Raw genomic sequence first — 18,452 nt, 5'->3', positions numbered from 1 at the left:
TATTTCTAAGACTTATTCACAGTTATGCATTGTTGTAATTCATTAGTTTTGACTCTGGTATAAAATCAGTTTATTCATTCACTCTCTCAGTGATGGGCATTTGGGTTGCTTCCAGGTTTTTTGTATTGTATATAGTGCTGCTATGAATATTCATATGCACGTGTACACTCATATGCAAACGTCTGTTCCATATGGGCAAGCTTACTCTCTGTGACCGGGAGGGAGACTGCTGGGTCCCAGGGTGTGAATGTTTAACTTCAGAAGGCAAAGCCTCCCTACAGTCAACCACATACTTTCCCACCCACAGCGTATAAAAGATCCTGTGGATGTTCACTACTTGGCATTGTCAGGCTTGATTTCTGCTGACAGGAAAAGCATAAAATGGTAACTAACTGTAGTCTTCATTTACATCTCCATGACCACCGATGATGCTGAACATCTCTCTATGTGTAAAATGGCCTGTGTACTTACTCGTCTGTGAAATGCTCTCTACTCTCATGTCACTTCTTCTACTGGGTTTCTGGTGGCCTTTTCACTGATTATATTTTTTATTTTAATGCTCGGTCAGTTGCATATATTGAGAACAGCTTTTCCAATGTGTAACTTGTCTTTTCGCTTTCATTAGGAATGTTAATAAACAAAAGCTCTTATTTTTAATTTAGTCAAATATCTCACTTATTTTCTAGTCAATGCCTTTTAGTGTCACGTTTAAGAGATCTCTCCTTATCCCAAGGACTGTGATATTTTCTAATATGAATTTTAACATTTGGTTTGACATGTAAGTTTTTAATCACCCCAGAACTGACTTTTTTATATGGCATGAGGTATAGCCCAATTTTAATCTCTTTCCAAATGGATTTTCCCCAGCTCCCTTTACTGTACAATGGTGTCTCTTTATTTTATTTTTTGCTGAGGAAGATTAGCCCTGAGCTAACATCTGTACCAGTCTTCCTCCACTTTATACGTGGGTCACCACCACCACGTGGCTGATGAGTGGTGTACGTCCGTGCCTGGCATCTGAACCCACAAATCCAGGCTGCCAAAGTGGGGCACGCTGAACCTAAACCACTATGCCACGGTGGGCGGGCCCCTCAGTGGTCTCTCTTTACCAGACTGATGAGGCCCACAACCTCTGTGCTACACCAAAGTTCCACATAGGTCTGCTTCCAGGTTCCCTATTCGACTGTGTTAGTCCATTTACCCCTAAACCAAATGCCACAGTTTTAATTATGTTAGCCACTAAGTTCTGATGATTAGAAGTCTTCCTATTTTACTATTTTTCAGAAGTGTCCTGGCTATCTTTAGTCCTTTTATCTAAATTTAAAAACCATTTTATTGAGTTTCATGAATAATTCTCTTCTTATCTATAGATTAATTTAGAAGAAACTGCCACCTTTCTGAGATTAACTCTTCCTCTTCCCATTTATTCAGGTCTTCTTTAACACGTTAAAATTTTACCTGTAAATCTTGAACAATTTTTATTATCTCTAAGTACATGATATTCTTTGATACTATATAAATGGTATCTTCTCATTAACTATTTTTTTCATAGTTGTATTTCTGCATACTAACAGTAAATTTTCATATATTAAACTACATTCACTCATTGCTAAACTTTCCTCTTATTTCTAATAATTTATCTATAAATTACTTCAGGTTTTTTAAAATAAATAATCACATCATCCCACAACAACTTAATTATTTTCCCAAATTTACGGTAAAACACTGAGACACAGAAAAGTTAAATATTGACATCAGGGTCTCCAAGAGATATTTGCACTCTCACATTCATTACAGCAGTATTCACAATAGCCAAGAGGTGGAAGCAACCTAAATGTCAATCAACAGATGAATAGTGTGGTAAAGAAAGCGTGGCATATACACACAATGGAATATTTATTCAGCCATAAAAAAGAAAAAAATCCTGTCGCGTGCTACAACATGGATGAACCTGAAGGACATTATGCTCAGTGAAATAAGCCAGTCACAGAAGGAAAAATACTTCCTGACTCCACGTATATGAGGAGTCTAAGTAGTTACAAGCTCATGGAGACAGAAAGTAGAATGGTGACTGCCAGGAGCTGGGGGGAGAAGGAAATGGGAAGTTGCTGTTCCATGAGTGTAGTTTCAGTTGTGCAAGACGACAAGCTCTAGAGATCTGCTGTGCAACACTGTACTTATAATTAATACTGTACTATACACTTAAAATTTTGTTAAGAGGGTAGATTTGTTAGGTTCTTTTTGTAATAAAAAAAAAGTTAAATAAATTTTCCAGGAAAACACAGTTTGTAAACAGCAGAACTGAGATTCAAATCCAGGAAGCATAACCTCTTAATTATTATGTTACACAGCTTGCTATTATGCATATGAAAAACAAAATGCAAAGACAGAAATAAATTTTACATATTTCCTATTCATACATTCAAAGGTTTCGATTTTTATACTTACACTGCAAGAATACTTACTGTTCACTAAGGCCACATATGTAATAATTTCTTTTAAGCTAAGAGCTGAATATTTTTTAATTCTTCATATTTACCACACCTAAGAACTTTCTTATTTTTATACCTTACAGTTAAAATCTTTTTCTAATTTCTATCATTTTCATCAACAGATGAAATAATTTTTAAACTCCTATTATCAAAAAACATCATTTCTCTTTCAGCCAATCAGGATTTTATTATTTTTTTAATTAAATGTTGGGAATTATAACAGATATGACAATCAGCATAAGATTCCCAAAGATAAAAAGAAGAGCCCATAAGTCATATATTCAGTTGTGAAATGATAATCCCAAACTTGAAGTATACTGGTAAACTGTTTTAGTGACATTTGGTTTAACTTTAATTAGTTAAAGGAAAAAAAAACTTCAAAGAAACAGTTTTCCTTTTACAGTTAATGTAACAAATGAAATTACTTCCTAATATCAATATTATTTTCCATTTCAGTTTTTCACTCTGACTTACCGCTTGGCAGACGCTGGCATTTCTGGTTTGGGTGATCCCTCCCACAAAGACCACACAGGTCAGGAAAATATGAAAGCACAAGTTCACAAGCATGTGCCAGCCCTTGAGACTGATTCTAATCAAACTGTTAAAGGGGAAAATATTAATATTCAGGCTAGTACATTTGAAGCAGGACATGACAATACTCGTCTATAAGTTAACAATTCCAAGTGCATAAAGGACCCAATGTAAATATTTTATGTTTAAACATTTAAAAAATATATACTACCAGACACACACACAGGATCTGAGAAATCATTTAACTCAATACAGTTTCTCAACATTTAACTTCAGGCACTAAAAAAGACAAGTCATTTACGGAACTAGCACACCCACTAAAGGCTACACAAATTCTCCATATTCAGAAACACGTGGGCTTTGCTCAGTTACGACGTCTTATGATGGCTGGATTACTGGCTTGCTTCCTAGAGATTTCTGCAAGGTGCCACTCTTTTCCTGACCTACTGGGAGAACATGGGCTAAATGTCCAGTGCATTTCTTCCTGGCCTTTCATCATGAAATGTTGAAGTTTTCTTTTCTTTTTGATATGAAAATCTCCTTTTGTTTCTTAACTAAATGTCAAGAAATGTCATATATGTTCAGCTTAAATGGGAAAATACATTTCTAGCAAAACCTCTTGTAAAGAGAACTTCTGCTTAGGAAATCCTTTCAGTTCATTAGTTCCTACCATAAACTAAAAGTTTCTGCAGCTTTGTCTCCAATTAACAAAAACCATATCCCACACTTAAATGTCACCAACTTTCTTAAATGCCATCTATAAAATAACGAATATCAACAGGCAAAAAGTCATAAAACAGAAATAATATCATAGCCTAGTTCTGGAAGGTACCCTACAGGTACCAAGCCTCTACCCCAGACCCACCCTCCAGCCTCCAACACATTAATCCCATATTCTTTCCTAGATACACACCCAGCAAACTGACAGGTGCTGTAAAAGATGAATTCAACATCTCATTTACTAATTATTTATGTCTCAAACTGCATGAAACGAAGAAGGCTGGCATGTATTCTAAAGTAATCATCCTTACGTTGGAAGGATAGCATGGTATTAAACTCAGTTTCCTCTGAATTAAATGTGAAATAAACTACTCCAATTCAAAGTGCACAGATCTCCAGCAGTCAAGTTTCTCTCTTACCTGTGATGGTATATGTAACTCACGATGACGGCCAGGAGGCACAGCAGGAGAATGATGGAAGTAGTGTAAACCACAGGGTGCAGGAGACTGGCTGCCTGGGTGTACAGTTCAGAGCCCGTCAAATCCTGCAGGGGAAAAAGGAAGCATCAAAACTCTGGCCCTTACATCTCTTCATTTTATTCAAGGATTAATGTTTCATGCTATTTTCCTCACACCTTAATTTGCCTTCCTAACTTTCACTGTGTTAACTACTTATGGTGTATATATACACACACACACTCTTATTCTCCACGGGACCACCAACTTTATAAATTTAAATATTGACTCTGCTATGAGGGTAATGGAGAGAGAAGAGCGGTGCACATGTGGGTGATTTAGGAGGGGCAACCACAGACTTCATCCTTTGTAATGCCCTTCCAGCCCACTTATCACTCTGCATATGCATCAGGTAATGCAAAGACAGCAGTATCTCCAAGTCAACAAAGCCTAAACAGACCTCTCAAACTACCTGCACTCACGTTCAAGCACTATGAATGAACAAACACTGTGCAAGGCTCTGGGGACATAAGAGTAAGCCATGGTTCCTGTCCTTGAAGAGCTGAATGTCACAGAACATGCACGATCACATCACGTTTGACCAAAAAAAAGGATAGCCCGGTTATGGGAGCGAAGAGCTCAAAAATCAATAACAGTAAACAATACCAGCAAATCACTTACATAGAATTTTCCATAATCTAGGCACTGTGCCAGCACCTTACACAGAGTAACCCTATGAGCGAAGTATACTATTAGACCCATTTTATACCTTGAAAAACTGAGGCACAAAGAGGTTAATGCCATAAGGATTAGACCCAAAGGAGCCTGGCTGCCGAGTCTGTGCTGGGCACAATGCACACAGTGGCTCCCTAAAATGAGAACAACGGCCATCTGAAGGTTTCCTTACTTACAAAGGACCAAAGCAGACTGGAAAGACACCTCCGCCCCAACCACGGCCACCATGCAGGAAAATGAGGGCTGTAGGAGTCAAAGCTGGAGATTTACCAGATCCTGTCACGAAATTCTCTTTCTAAACTGACTCTTAAAGCTACAAGATGACAGCTGGACGTGGGAAGGAGTTCACAGTGGAGGCATCTCTAATTAGGAAGTTCCTGAAACAATATCCAAAACTAGCACAGCCAGATGTAAGAGGAAGGGAATGGGTGAGAGACAGGCAAACTGAGGATGGCCTCAACAGAGTAGGGACGGGAGGGGCACATTCTCCCATCAAAGAATCAGAAGTTGACAATATACAATTATAGATCTACAAATGTCCTATCAGAACACCTTAACAAGCCCTTCACCATAGCAAAGGATGAAGAGAGGCCCACGGAGCCTGACAAAAATCAGTCAATGGGAAGCTGGGGACACAATGCAGGACTGAATTCCAGCCTGAGAACTCCACCACACTGTGATGGGTCTCAAAGCTGTAATTCATCTACTTATTCAACAAACGTTAAGTGGATGTCCACCACGGCCAGGTGCTATGCCAAGCACCAGATATTCAGGAACACAGAACATAGGGCCAGCCCTTCAGGCTTGAGTTTGTAAACTAAGAACCCAAAAGAGAAAGTACAAGAGAAAAGCCTATCACCACAATTCTGAACAATGTGCCCTGTGAGATGGTCACAAGGTTATTAGTCTATGGTACACGGCCCCAGTGTGTTCGCATTCTGCTAAAAATCCACAATATTAGTGGAAAAATTCAAAAAAGGTCGGGGCAGTGAGAAGCAGTTAGATGCTAGGAAGAGTAGACACATTTCCCCTCAATTTCTATGAAAAGCTACTTATACCAGTGCAGAATTAACAATTGAGGATAAACTTTCAATATCTAGGATTTGGCCATGAACTGCCTGCTTTACATTCCTTAAGCAAACGTTCAATAACACGTCACCACTTACTTGCTAGCTATGTGATTTGGGAGCAGTTACCTCCCCGTAAAGTGGAGACACCACCAGTCACTGGCAGGGTTTGGGTAAGAGCCAGAAGGAGGAAGCGTCAATGAGTCTTCCACCATCCTTTTGCAAACAGTAACAAAACACAGGTAGCTGGATGTTAGCTAGTAAAACATCAGACAAAGTGCCAATTCAATTCTCAAAACATGTTGCCATAATATTTAAGTTTAAAAGAAATCAGTGTTTTTCAAAAGTCAAATGCATGTGACACAATATGAGAAAGAAACTGGATGCTGAAACAGAGAGCAACGACTCCTAATTCTATGTTATGCCTGAAGAAATGTGGAACTACCACTGTCATCGGTCACAGAGGGCACTGCTTCTGCAGGGGCATTTTTGGTTGTCACAAGAAACTGACCTGCTGAAATGAAAGGGAACCCATGCTGAGAAACTGGCTGAGAAAAATGTGTGAGGGGCCTGATAGTAAATATTTGAGGCTCTGCTGGCCAAGAGGCAAATCGGGGCTATTATGCAGGTACTTATTAACGACTTGAAATAAAACCATTAAAAAATTTAAAAATCACTCTTAGCTTTCCAGCATTTAAAACAAACAAACAGCAGGTGACTAGAACGGGCCTGTGGGTCAAATGTTCGGTAGGATTTGCAGACTCCTAGTATAAAGGATACTAATCAAATTAAGAAAATAAAAACCTCCTGTCTTGATGGCACAAGATATAAAAGAATATAAGACTAGTTAAGACCGCTGAGATTAGGATAGTAAAGTTAAAGATCTAAAACAAGAGAGGTAAAGTAGAAATCTGAATCAAAATTACTTTCAACTGAGCTGGTAAACACAATTTCTTTATGATACTGTAACAAAAACATTCCTAAACACACTGATCAAAAAAGGCCACTAGGAGACACCCATGAGAAGAAAAAGCAAAACTGTCATTACATTTGCAATACAGTAAAAAATAAGGAAAAATCTCTGCCTCTCGTGCTTACACAACGACAGCCCATCACTAAATGGTGATCTTAGTCGCTCTTCTATATGGTACAAAGTTAACTGCACCAAGCAGAGAATATTAGAACACCTCAAAGTGCATTAAAAATCACAGAGGATGATTAAGGACCCAAATAAATGGAAGAAGAGTTTTTGAAACTCTGTTTACTTGAGAGAGATTCATATATTTACAAGTTACTTCTAGCCTGAGAATTACAAATATAAAATCACTGGCAGTTTTACATAATTCATTGTTATCCTATCAATAGTAAGGATAATTACAAATCAGTAATTATATAAACTCACCAGGATCTCAACAATGGAAGAAAGACCAAAGAAAACATCTCAAGGTACCCTCTCTTATCAGAGTATAAAGAAATAAAAAGAGTTTGCCAATAAAATAAAATTTAAAAATAGGTCTGAAATCAGAAATGTAAAAAACAAACAAACAAAAAATCCCCCGGGAAAAGAGAAGTCTTTTTTTTTCTCCCTTATTTTTCCCTTAAGGAATAAAGAAGAATAATTTCAAGACTTTGCTCCCCCTACCTCACACCATACGTAAAGGTCAATTCCAGTTGGATCATAGACCTAAATGTGAATGGTAAAAAATATTAAAGCTTCTTAAAGAGAACATTGGAGAATATCTTCATGATTTCTTAAATAAGACATAAAAAGCACTAATTATTAAAGAAAAAGAAAGTCAGAAAAATTAAGAAACTCAGCTCACAAAAAGACAACATTAAGAGACAAAGGAAAAAGGCAATTTCCATAGACTGAATGTTTGTGTCTCCACCAAATTCATATGTTGAAATCTAACCCCCAATGTGATGATATTAGGAGATGGGTGCTCTGAGAGGTGACTAGGTCATGAGGGTGGAGTCCTCACAAACAGGATTAGTGCCCCTAGGAGAGAGACCCCAGAGAGCTCCCTTGCCCCCTACACCAGGTGAGGACACAGGGAGAAAACAGCCATCTGTGAACCAGGAAGCGGGCCCTCACCAGAGAGTGAGTCTGCCAGCACCTTGATCTTAGACTTCTAGACTCCAGAACTATGAGAAATAAATTTCTGTCGCTTATAAGCCACCAGCCCATGGTATTCTATCACAGCAGCCCAAAAGGATTAAGACAGGGATGGACTGAGAATATATTTGCAACACATAAATCTAACAAAGAGCTCCTATTCACAATTCATATCAAAAATTCCTATAAGTCAATAAGAAAACAACAGACAACCAAATTAAAAAATAGGTAAGACTTACATGTGGAATCTTAAAAAGAAAACTCAGAAAAAAAAAGATCATTTCTGTGGTTACCAGAGGTGGGTGGAGGGGGCAGGTGGGGGTGAAGATTGGATGAAAGTGGTCAAACGTACAAACTTCCAGTTATTAGATAAATAAGTACTGGGGATGTAACGTACAACATGATGACTACAGTTGACACTATTGTATGGTATATTTGAAAGCTGCAAAGAGAGCAGACCCTAAAAGTTTTCATCACAAGGAAAAAAACCCATTTTTTTCCTTTGATTTTGGCATTTATATGAGATGATGGATGCTAATTAAACTTATTGTGGTAATCATTTCACAAGAGATGTAAGTCAAGACATTATGCTGTACACCTTACATATAGCACCTTAAACTTATACAGTGCTGTACGCCAATCATGTCTCAATAAAACAAAGAAAAAAATAAAAGTCAGAGATAATGGGGAAAAAATAGGCAAGACCTGAGCAGAAACTTCATCAAAGGGTCCAAACTAACAATAAGAAACTGAAGAGGTGCTTAACATCATTGGTCACCAGAGAAAGGCAAATTAAAACTGCAATGATGTATCATAATACCACCACCAAGGACTATAAAATTAAAGACTTACAATACCAGCACTGGCGAGGAGGTCAAGCAACTAAAACTCTCATTTCTGGTGAGACTGTAAACCAATAAAACCACTTTGGTCAACTGTATGGTTATCTACTAAAGCTAAATAGATGGACACTCTACAATCCAGCAATTTCACTCCTGAGTGCATACGCCCATCAAAACACATGTACAAGAATATTCATAGCAGCTTTTTCTTGATAGCCAGAACCTAGCAACAATTCAAAAGTCCACCAACAGTAGGATGGTATTCTACTGGTTCTGGTATTTTCATCCAATGGATTACTATATTGCCATGAAAAAGAATAAATTGCTGCTACATGCAAAACCAAAAATAAATCTCACAGATGTGACGAGAAAGAAGCCAGACGCAAAAGAGTATGTACTGTACAATTCCAATTATATGAAGTTTAAGAACAGGTAAAACTTATTTGTGGTGACAGACATAAGAAGGGTGGGTATCTCTGGAGATGGTAGTGGGAATTAATTAGAAAGAAACAGGGCAGCTAACGGGTGCTCAAGGAAAAATCTTGTGTACTCACATGTAAAAATATCATTCAGCCAGACACTTAAGATCTATGCACTTGCTCATATCTCAGTTTGATGAAACTGTTCCCCTTTGTTGGTCGCCCTTTGATTACCATTCCCCTTCACATAATTTACCCTGCAGATGTTCTACTACATGCGCAAAATAATATTCCACAGGTAAGTTACTGGACCCAAACAAAATAGAGGAATACCTAAATTATGGTAGAGACATAAAATAATATTCAAAGGTGAAAAAGAATGAGGAGGCTCTTTTATATTGCTATGGGAAGCTTTCAGAAAGGAGATTTAGTAGCGTAATTAAGAACACAGATTTCTGGAGTCTGAATTCAAATCCCAATTCAAATACTAATTAACTTTGTAAATTTGGGCATGGTGCTTAGTCTCTCTGACCTCCAGTTTTTCTATCGGTAAACTGGGGGTAATGATAATAGTACTATACCTCAAGAAGCTGTTACAAGGACAAAATAAGTTAATTCATATGAAGACTTCGTAAGAATGCCTAGTACATAAGTCCTTAACGAAAATCAGACACCACCACCACCACCACCAGTACCACCAGTATCATCATCACATCAATATAAGATATCATCGTCATATCATAAGACATCATCATTAAGCTAAGATATATTATTCCCCGGACCTCATTATCATAAGACATATTGTTTCCTAGAAAAAAAGCATGATTTAGAATAATGTTTGCAGCACACAAACACTGTGTAAAAATGGATGAAAACAGGATTATATATTCATTTTACTTTTTGCAATATACATAGAAATCTCTTCAACAATAGGAAAGAAACCAATATAAGCAGTTACCCATTTTGTGGAGAATGATTCTGATGGGAGAGAGAGGTGAGAGTCAAGTTTTCACTATACATTAATGTGTAGAAATAACTAAAATGTTTGAGCCATGTGAATGTAGTCCCTATCTAAAAATCATGTAAACAAAAACATTACTAGCATTCATGTTTAATTACAGAGTAATGAAACCAAAGCTGGCTTTCATTCAGCAAGTTTTATATAAACAAAATTAAAAAGCAACACTAGAGAGATGTTAAAACAAATGAGGGCTCTCTAGTTTCACATATTTCTAGGTGAACACAATAACAAAAGGAAAATCAAGGTATAGAGATTATTTCATCTTCAATAACTATTCCCAATTAAAGTATTATGTACTACTGTCAGACCCTACTCATTACCTACTGGCTATTCAGGGTTTTTTTTCCTACTGATGTAGTTTCTATGAATCTTGCTGCCCCAATTGGCTATTTTTGATCATATAATTCAAAAAAACCCAATGTCTGCTTAACTGTTCTCTGTGGCCCCCACTGAGACCTTAAGATGTAACTGGTAATAGCAGGATATCCTCAGAACCAAACTATGGTATCTATTCAAGGTTTACAAACAAATATATTCTTTTCGTCTCATTTTTTTAATACAAGTCTTTAAAACCAGATCAGGAAAAGTTTTAAATATGAATTTAGACTTGCTATATAAAACTGAATATTAATATAGTTTTCAAGAAAAATTGGATTTTATGTCATTCAAAACAGTGTCACGTAAGGAAAAAAGATGTTGACTTTCAATTTTTAAAAGACGTTTGTTCTATCCTAGACATAACTTTCTTTAAGAGTAGGTATGATTTCATTAACTTAGCCTTTATGTTTAATTAGCAACTCTAAAAATCCCATATACTAACTTTAATTGTGTCAACAATTTCAGATACATTTCACTTTCCTGCCTCTAGGTGGCAGAGTTATATTTAAGAAAAGCAAAAGAAAAGATTCTTTGAAAATAGAAAAAATCTTAATACTGTATTTTAGCTTTAAAGAATTGTGCATTACATTTTTTAAAAGATTAAAAGTATGAAAGATAAAAGAATAGCTTATTCCTTCTAGAAAAGGATTATACTAATGAAAATAGTTTAGAAGAACAGCTAGGAAGTTCAAAAATAGATGTTTTAAACTGGTATTAGATTAAATAAAAATACAAGTTTTACATGGTACAGTATCATGTCATTAACAGAGAAGCTTACAAAATGCCTTTGTGTGTTCTGTGTTTCATTTATTTTGCCCAACTTTTTTCTAGTTAACTATTAGATAAATTTCAGCCAATGCTGTATCTCTATTATTTCTCCTTCAGTACTTCATAGTTTCAGGTTATTTTATAAGAAAACCTGAATGAGAAAACACTTTCAAACTGAAGAGAAAATGCTTCACACTTTAACTAATGCTTCATCATGCTTTAATTTGAATACCACAAAACAATAACAAGTGAACTTACAGAAAGGAGACTTAGAGAAATCCTACATCTTCTATTTGTGAGAAGAATCCTAAACTATCAACACCAACTTTAAACCCCAAAGGACAAATGACTCTTACAAATACAGCTGAGTCTAACTAGAGTGGACCCCACCTCTGTCAGCTGGGCCCAATAACAAACACGTTAAAGGATGTCGCTGAGCAGACCATCCCTACGCCCTGATAAAGAATCTATTTACTCCTCTCCTGTTCGACTGGCATGGTGGTAAGGTATGCTAAGTTAAGGAGCAAAGAGAAAACCAAACAAAGAGTGGAGGAAAATCTAGTCTAATTCAGCTTGCTTCGAGATCATTTCTCATGGTAAATGCTCTTTGAGTGTTTTTAAGGAAAAAAAATTCACAAAACTTAAAATATATCATGTTTCAAGGTTATTTAGTGCTTTGATAAAACACTGTCTATATAACAGATTCAGAGCTGGAGGCAGATTAAAAAACTAAGTGTCCTCACTCCCAGACTAGCCTCAAGCCACTCCTGGGAAAAGTCTTTCCAAGTCATCAGTAATTCCTTCCACTATACTCTGAATGCATGTATACATACTCCAGGTTGTTAGTATCTTATAAGAACTGTAAGGTAAAATAAAAATTAGACGGCTAATTTCATAATTAGCAGCTCAGGAATCAGATTCACTTAAATAACTTACTAATAAAAAGATCTGCTCCTATACAGTAATAACTAGTTCCTTTACCAAAGGTTAATAGGTGCAAACAATAGTAAATAACAGAAACAACATTAGTTTGATCAGCATTAAAACTGAAAAGACGTTATTTGTGTCAATACTGTCTCTTGCAGTGACTAAAGTGAAATTATCACCATTACTCTAAATTCAAAAGGGGTCTAAAAATTATGACGTGTAGTGGGAGAAGGCACCAGATGACAAAGCAGGAAAATCTCTCACTACTCACTGTGTATCTCAGGGCAAATGAGTCACTCTTTCCGGGTTGCAAGTGGAGTGTATAGACTTAAGATGTCTTCAAATTCTAAGAAGATCGAAGTCTAGTTGAACTGATGCACTTGTAAAGTTCACTCAAAATTCCTATACCAAATTCAATCTCATATATTTATTTCACCTGGTAATAACTCAATTTCCCTTTAAAATCAGAATTACACCAAACATAACTTCTTTCTTAATTAAAAGGAGCAATTTACATTAAAAGTTTTTGAAAAATCTTCATTTGAGCTTAACTATGCATAGGGAAAAAACGAGAACACTTAGTGTTTATGCATGATGTTAACAAACGCCATACCATTAAAACCGCATAGTTACTAAGGGAGTAGCACTGAATGGTAGTGATATTTTCATCTGAGTAGAGTATATGGCACCCATCTGACTTCCAGCCTCCCTGTCCGTTCAGCAAATCAAAATCCCACTGGGCGGCCACAGCATCTGCTCCGTGAGCAATTCGACGCAGTGTCACATTAACAGGGATGTGGTGGGTATCTACATTCACACCATCTGGAGAAAACGGGAAATAAAAGTATTTCTGAAACAAACTTCATAAACAGTTAAATGTCAACTTATACGCTAATGGGTACTCTGCAATATCTTTTTTCACTAGTGACTCATTAAATCAAGAAGAAATAAAAATAAGCTTTTTTAGCAACAATGAATTACAAAGTCGCACTGTCCAGCTTCTGCAGGATAACATATGCCACATACAAACCTATTTTGGTGAGAATCACGGGGGTAACCACCGTACGCCGTTTTCCATCATCAGCCAAATTGGTTGAATTCCCAGTGGCTGGAAAAAGCTTCCCATTGCGGAATGCGATGAGTTGAAGCTTATAGAGTGAGTCATCAGTGGGTCTGACTTCTCTTTTTTGCTTTGATGAGAAAAGGGAAGGAGGGAGCTGAATAGAAGCTTCCACAATAGTATTCTGAAAATATATTAAAAAACAAAGAAGAGTTGCCATATTAGTATATAGAAACCAGAAAGAATATTTTAGACAGTTACGTTTCTAATGATATGCTGAACACATTTTTTAAAAAAATGTATATACACAAAATTTAATAGTTAAAAAAATGTATCAGTTACATGAAACGTCTGAACACCACATAATATCACAGAACAAAAGTAGTAGAAAATCAAGAGAAATGCAAACTCTATTTCAAAGCGTTATAAGTAAACAAGGAATTCTTTCAAACTACAAAGTGAATTTTCCCATAATAACATAATGCTGAAGCAGGCAGCATTAAACCGACCAGGAAGTTCAATGATCACTTTTTGTATCATTTTTACAATGACAAAATACGGTAAATAAGCACAAATGTAACATATCACAAATGTGAGTGTAATTAATTTGGGCTTATGGAACTTTAAGGTGATTTATGATAGATTCAGTGTCAAATAACAAAAGAAAGAAATGATACAACCATAACAGAAGCTGGATTCAGCAAACTCTTATTTTAGCAGAAGTTTCCCTGACACTAAGAAACACATTATGTTAGAAAAACACAGTAATAAACAGGAACAACATGCTGGCTGATCACTGAAGGTTTTTCAGACTTCTTTATTACAAATTTTTAAGTGATAAATTATTCAGCATTCAATAAAAAATAAATCTATACACCAAGGAAGCAAATAATTATCTTTAAAAAATTCCCTATTTTAAAAATATATCACAAAGTCTTTCTCTCGGCACCAACCTGTCTCCAACCCAATTTTCACATTGCCAATAAAATTTCTTCTTAAGAAACAAATCTAATCATGTTACTTCAGTTTAAATAACACCTTGATTCTCCAATATTTAGAGAACACTACCTCCAAATTCTAAGCACGCCATAAAATCTGGCTAAAATCTATGTCTCAAATTCATCTTCCAACACTCCTTGTAAGACAAACTATAACCCAGCCACACTGAATTTATCAATTTTTGAGATCGCCTACTTTTTTATGCCACTGTGCATGCTGTGTATGTCAGGATTCCCAGCTGAAATGCTACACTATTCCTTTTGTCTGGGAAACACTTAAACTGGCCAGATTTTATTTTTAGCAGGATAATTTTGTCTGCAATATAAAGGATGGAGCAGAATGAGACCAGGTGACAGCCAGGAGAAGGACTTTACAAGGTCCTTAAAACGGGGCTTTGTTTGGACGATTAATGACGTCTCCTCAGTACACCGCTTCTACAGTTGGCTGCTCCCTCTTCTGGACGGAGGCAGCAGCCTGCACACATCACAGTGTAACTCTGCCTGCTTCTAACTGGAGCAGCAGGATTTCTGAGTGCAGACAATCTCATTTATTTTTGGACTCCCTTTGTTAATAATAGTTCCTGACACTTGTATTTGATAAAAGTAGCCCACTGTTTATAAAATTAATGAAAGCCTATGTGGTATGCGTATTTTTTTTTAAGAAAAAAGGTTTTAGTGAAGCAAACGACTGACTTCAGAATTAGTTTTAACTGCTGGGCTTAGAACAATGTTGGAATACAACAGATGCCCACATATATCTATCTGTTGAATGAAAGTATTTTGAAAGTTTGAATACAGACAGTTTGAACACTACTTTTAAACTGAAGATGCCAAAGAAATATTAGAAACATTTCACCTAAGAAAATGCATGAAAAGGTTTCTACTATTCTCACTTGCAAATATAATCTGCTGTGAAAAAAAAATTTATTATAAATTCACTCGCTAATCTAGCAAATTTCTATTAAGTATATAAATTTCTCAAATATATAATGAGGCATTCAAAAAAAAGAAGAAACCTCAACAGATCAATTAATTAGAAAGTCAAAATCCTGATAAAGCATTACATACTGGATATTTATTAAAACTTAAGTACTATAAAATTTATAAAACAATTTTGTCATGAACTCAAAGTGACTTGCAAACAAAGCATAGCCCTCTGGGAAAGTATCACATGATAAATTAATTTAAAACAAGAATCATACTAATGTTTTCTAAAAGAGAACTTCTAGAAGAGATGAAACAAAGAAATGACATCTATAATTTCGAGAAGTGCAAAACTTTTTCTACACAAATTTAAACTTATAAAACCAACCCAACAAAAACAACAAATTAAAAAACTCGGGTGCATGAAGCAGATCGCTGAGAGACAAGAGCTACACATTCAACACTGTTACATATCTATCGCTTCTAAAATATCCTTCAAAGTCCAACAAAGAATATTACTAAATAATATTACAGGTTACCTGGGTAGAGAGAGGGTAGCCTAGGGGTGCTGAAAAAGCAAACTTCGGCTGTATCAATAATGTTTAGATTTTTATAGTAAGAATGTAATACTTGTATACTTTATTTAAAAGAAGTGTTGATCATTTATTACAGAAAGGTTGTAAATCTAATGAAAAATATCACTGAGGAACACTGATTTGTTACATTTATCGTGATCATACCTTTTGCACTTAGCCTGAAGGCAAAGAACACAAAGTTTATAATTTCATTTAACCAAATATTTATTTTAAAATGTATGGATTACGGCAATGGAAACAGATAGAAATACATGAGTTATAGCTAATAAATTTTTTTAAATGTCTCTTAAAATCCTTTGGTAAATACATGCTTTTGAGGTCTAATATTTATTATTGAAAGATCACATGCCACCCATGGGGAGAAGAACGTGGGATCTCAAACAAAAAACCAGGACTTGGGATCCAGCTTCACCACTTAGCAGCTGCTTAACACTGCACAGTTTTGTCTACCCTCTCTGAGTCTCGTCTGTCAAAGGCAGCGAATTGTCTTTCCTAAGAAATGGTTGTGAGGACCAAAAGGGATCGTGACAATGACAAGTACAAAAGGCTATGGAACTGTGGGGGGTATTTCTGTTATTGTTACACAGCAGTGGGGCAGGCGTGTCTGGAGGCTGGGGAGACAGGAAATGCCTTAAAGTGACTGACTGATGAATAATAATTGAGAACCTCATCATATTTTGACCTCCACAATTCACTTTGAGTAATAATGTCAATACTAAAAATTGACAAACTATGAACACACGTGAAATGAATGTTACCCTAGAGCTCTTACTATTTTATTTGCAAAATTCATGTATATTTTCCTATTTACAATGACACTAAACTAGCAAGAAAATGGTAACTATCATAAGAGATGTTCACTCAGATACTTTCACTAGATTTTAATATGTTTCCTTATGAAACAATCTGGACTTCTTCTACTATGTGATTAATAAATGAAAATTTCCAGAAATCCTAATTTTGTTCAAGTCTATAGAATTCTAACACTAAAATTGGAATGAGTCAAAGAGCCACTTGATTTAAAACAATAAAATACTAATTTATCCATGTTTTCTTGACTATCTACCCGCTCGATTTTAAACAGAGGTTACGATATATCTTTATTTTCTTGTATGTGATTAACTGTATACCATCTTCTGATTATCTCACTGCTGATGATTAACAGGGATTGTGTTTGCCTTTAGAACTAATTTGACTATCTTTCTTTGCTAATTTAGTTTGGCTGTTAATTTTCTTTTCTTTTTTTTTGTTTTTTGAGGAAGATTAGCCCTGAGCTAACTGCTGCCAATCCTCCTCTTTTTGCTGAGGAAGACTGGCCCTGAGCTAACTTCTGTGCCCATCTTCCTCTACTTTATATGCAGGATGCCTGCCACAGCATGGCTTGCCAAGCGGTGCCATGTCTGCACCCGGGATCTGAACCGGCGAACCCCAGGCCTCCGAAGGGGAACGGGCGCACTTAACCGCTGTGCCACGGGGCTGGCCCCTGGCTGTTCATTTTTATTCAACCACATTTATCAGATGTTCTGTTTTCCCGTGCTTGGCACAATCTGGAGATATACAATGAAATAAGCCATGGTCCCTGCCCTCAAATATTCACAATCAAACAAGGATGAGACAACGACAATACTAACAAGAGCTAACGTTCATTAAGTGCACGATTGTAAATGCCCACGTTTGCCTCATTTAATCCTCTCAATAACCCTCTCAGTTAAGTACCATTTCATGATTCCTATGTAACAGATGAGGAACTGACATTCAGAGAGGTTAAGGTATTTGCCCCAAGTTTGCACAGCTGTTAAGTGGAGGAGCAGAACATGAACCCAGGCTGTTTGGCTGCAGAGAGACCGCTTTCTTAGTCACCATATTACATGGCCTGTCACTGTAGGTCAATTCATCGTCACATCAGCTTCTAATTATTTTGGAAAATGAACAAAGCACTACGGGACTAAGAGGCAATGATGAATTCTGTCTGAGGAAGAGAAGGAAGCTGCCATCTGAATGGAGTCTTAGAAGGAGAGGAGCAGGGATTTCACCGAGTAGAAGTGGGACCGAGGGCACAAAAAAAAATAGGGCAGCAATGAAAAGCAGGAAGCATGAAGACATATATGACTGGTCTGGAAATCTCAAAAGACTTCAGTTGGGCGAAGGCCCTATGTGTCTGGGCTGAGGGAAATATGGGACACACAGAGAAAAGTTGATTTCTAAATTACAGTCAAGTAAATTTTAAGGAACCAGTTTTTTCTAACTACATTACAGCTGAATTCAAAATACCAGCAATTGCTAAAAGCTCTTAGTAGTTTATTGAAAACATACTATTTTGTGATGCTAACGGACCTAAAGTATGGTACCAATGATGAAAGGAAGCATTTCATTAAGAAAAAAATCAGAGGAGATTTGGTGCTG

At 36.4% G+C, this 18,452-nt stretch overlaps 1 protein-coding gene across 2 annotated transcripts in view; it reads right to left on the bottom strand.

The window, feature by feature from the left end:
* Window positions 1-18,452, bottom strand: part of ADGRA3 (adhesion G protein-coupled receptor A3) — a 122,096-nt gene that overhangs the window by 14,420 nt on the left and 89,224 nt on the right. For both annotated transcript variants that reach the window (XM_008541515.2, XM_070613070.1), the window contains exons 13-16: window positions 13,502-13,715; window positions 13,085-13,293; window positions 4,163-4,287; window positions 2,967-3,090 (exon numbers count right to left, since the gene is read on the bottom strand). In XM_008541515.2, coding sequence (XP_008539737.2) covers window positions 2,967-3,090; window positions 4,163-4,287; window positions 13,085-13,293; window positions 13,502-13,715 — 672 coding nt within the window. The remainder of the gene's footprint in view (window positions 1-2,966; window positions 3,091-4,162; window positions 4,288-13,084; window positions 13,294-13,501; window positions 13,716-18,452) is intronic.

Source organism: Equus przewalskii, chromosome 3 (genome assembly GCF_037783145.1).
Source record: "Equus przewalskii isolate Varuska chromosome 3, EquPr2, whole genome shotgun sequence".
Lineage (NCBI taxonomy): Eukaryota > Metazoa > Chordata > Mammalia > Perissodactyla > Equidae > Equus > Equus przewalskii.
The sequence above is the reverse complement of the archived record's forward strand: the minus strand, read 5'-3'. Positions and strand labels throughout refer to the sequence as shown.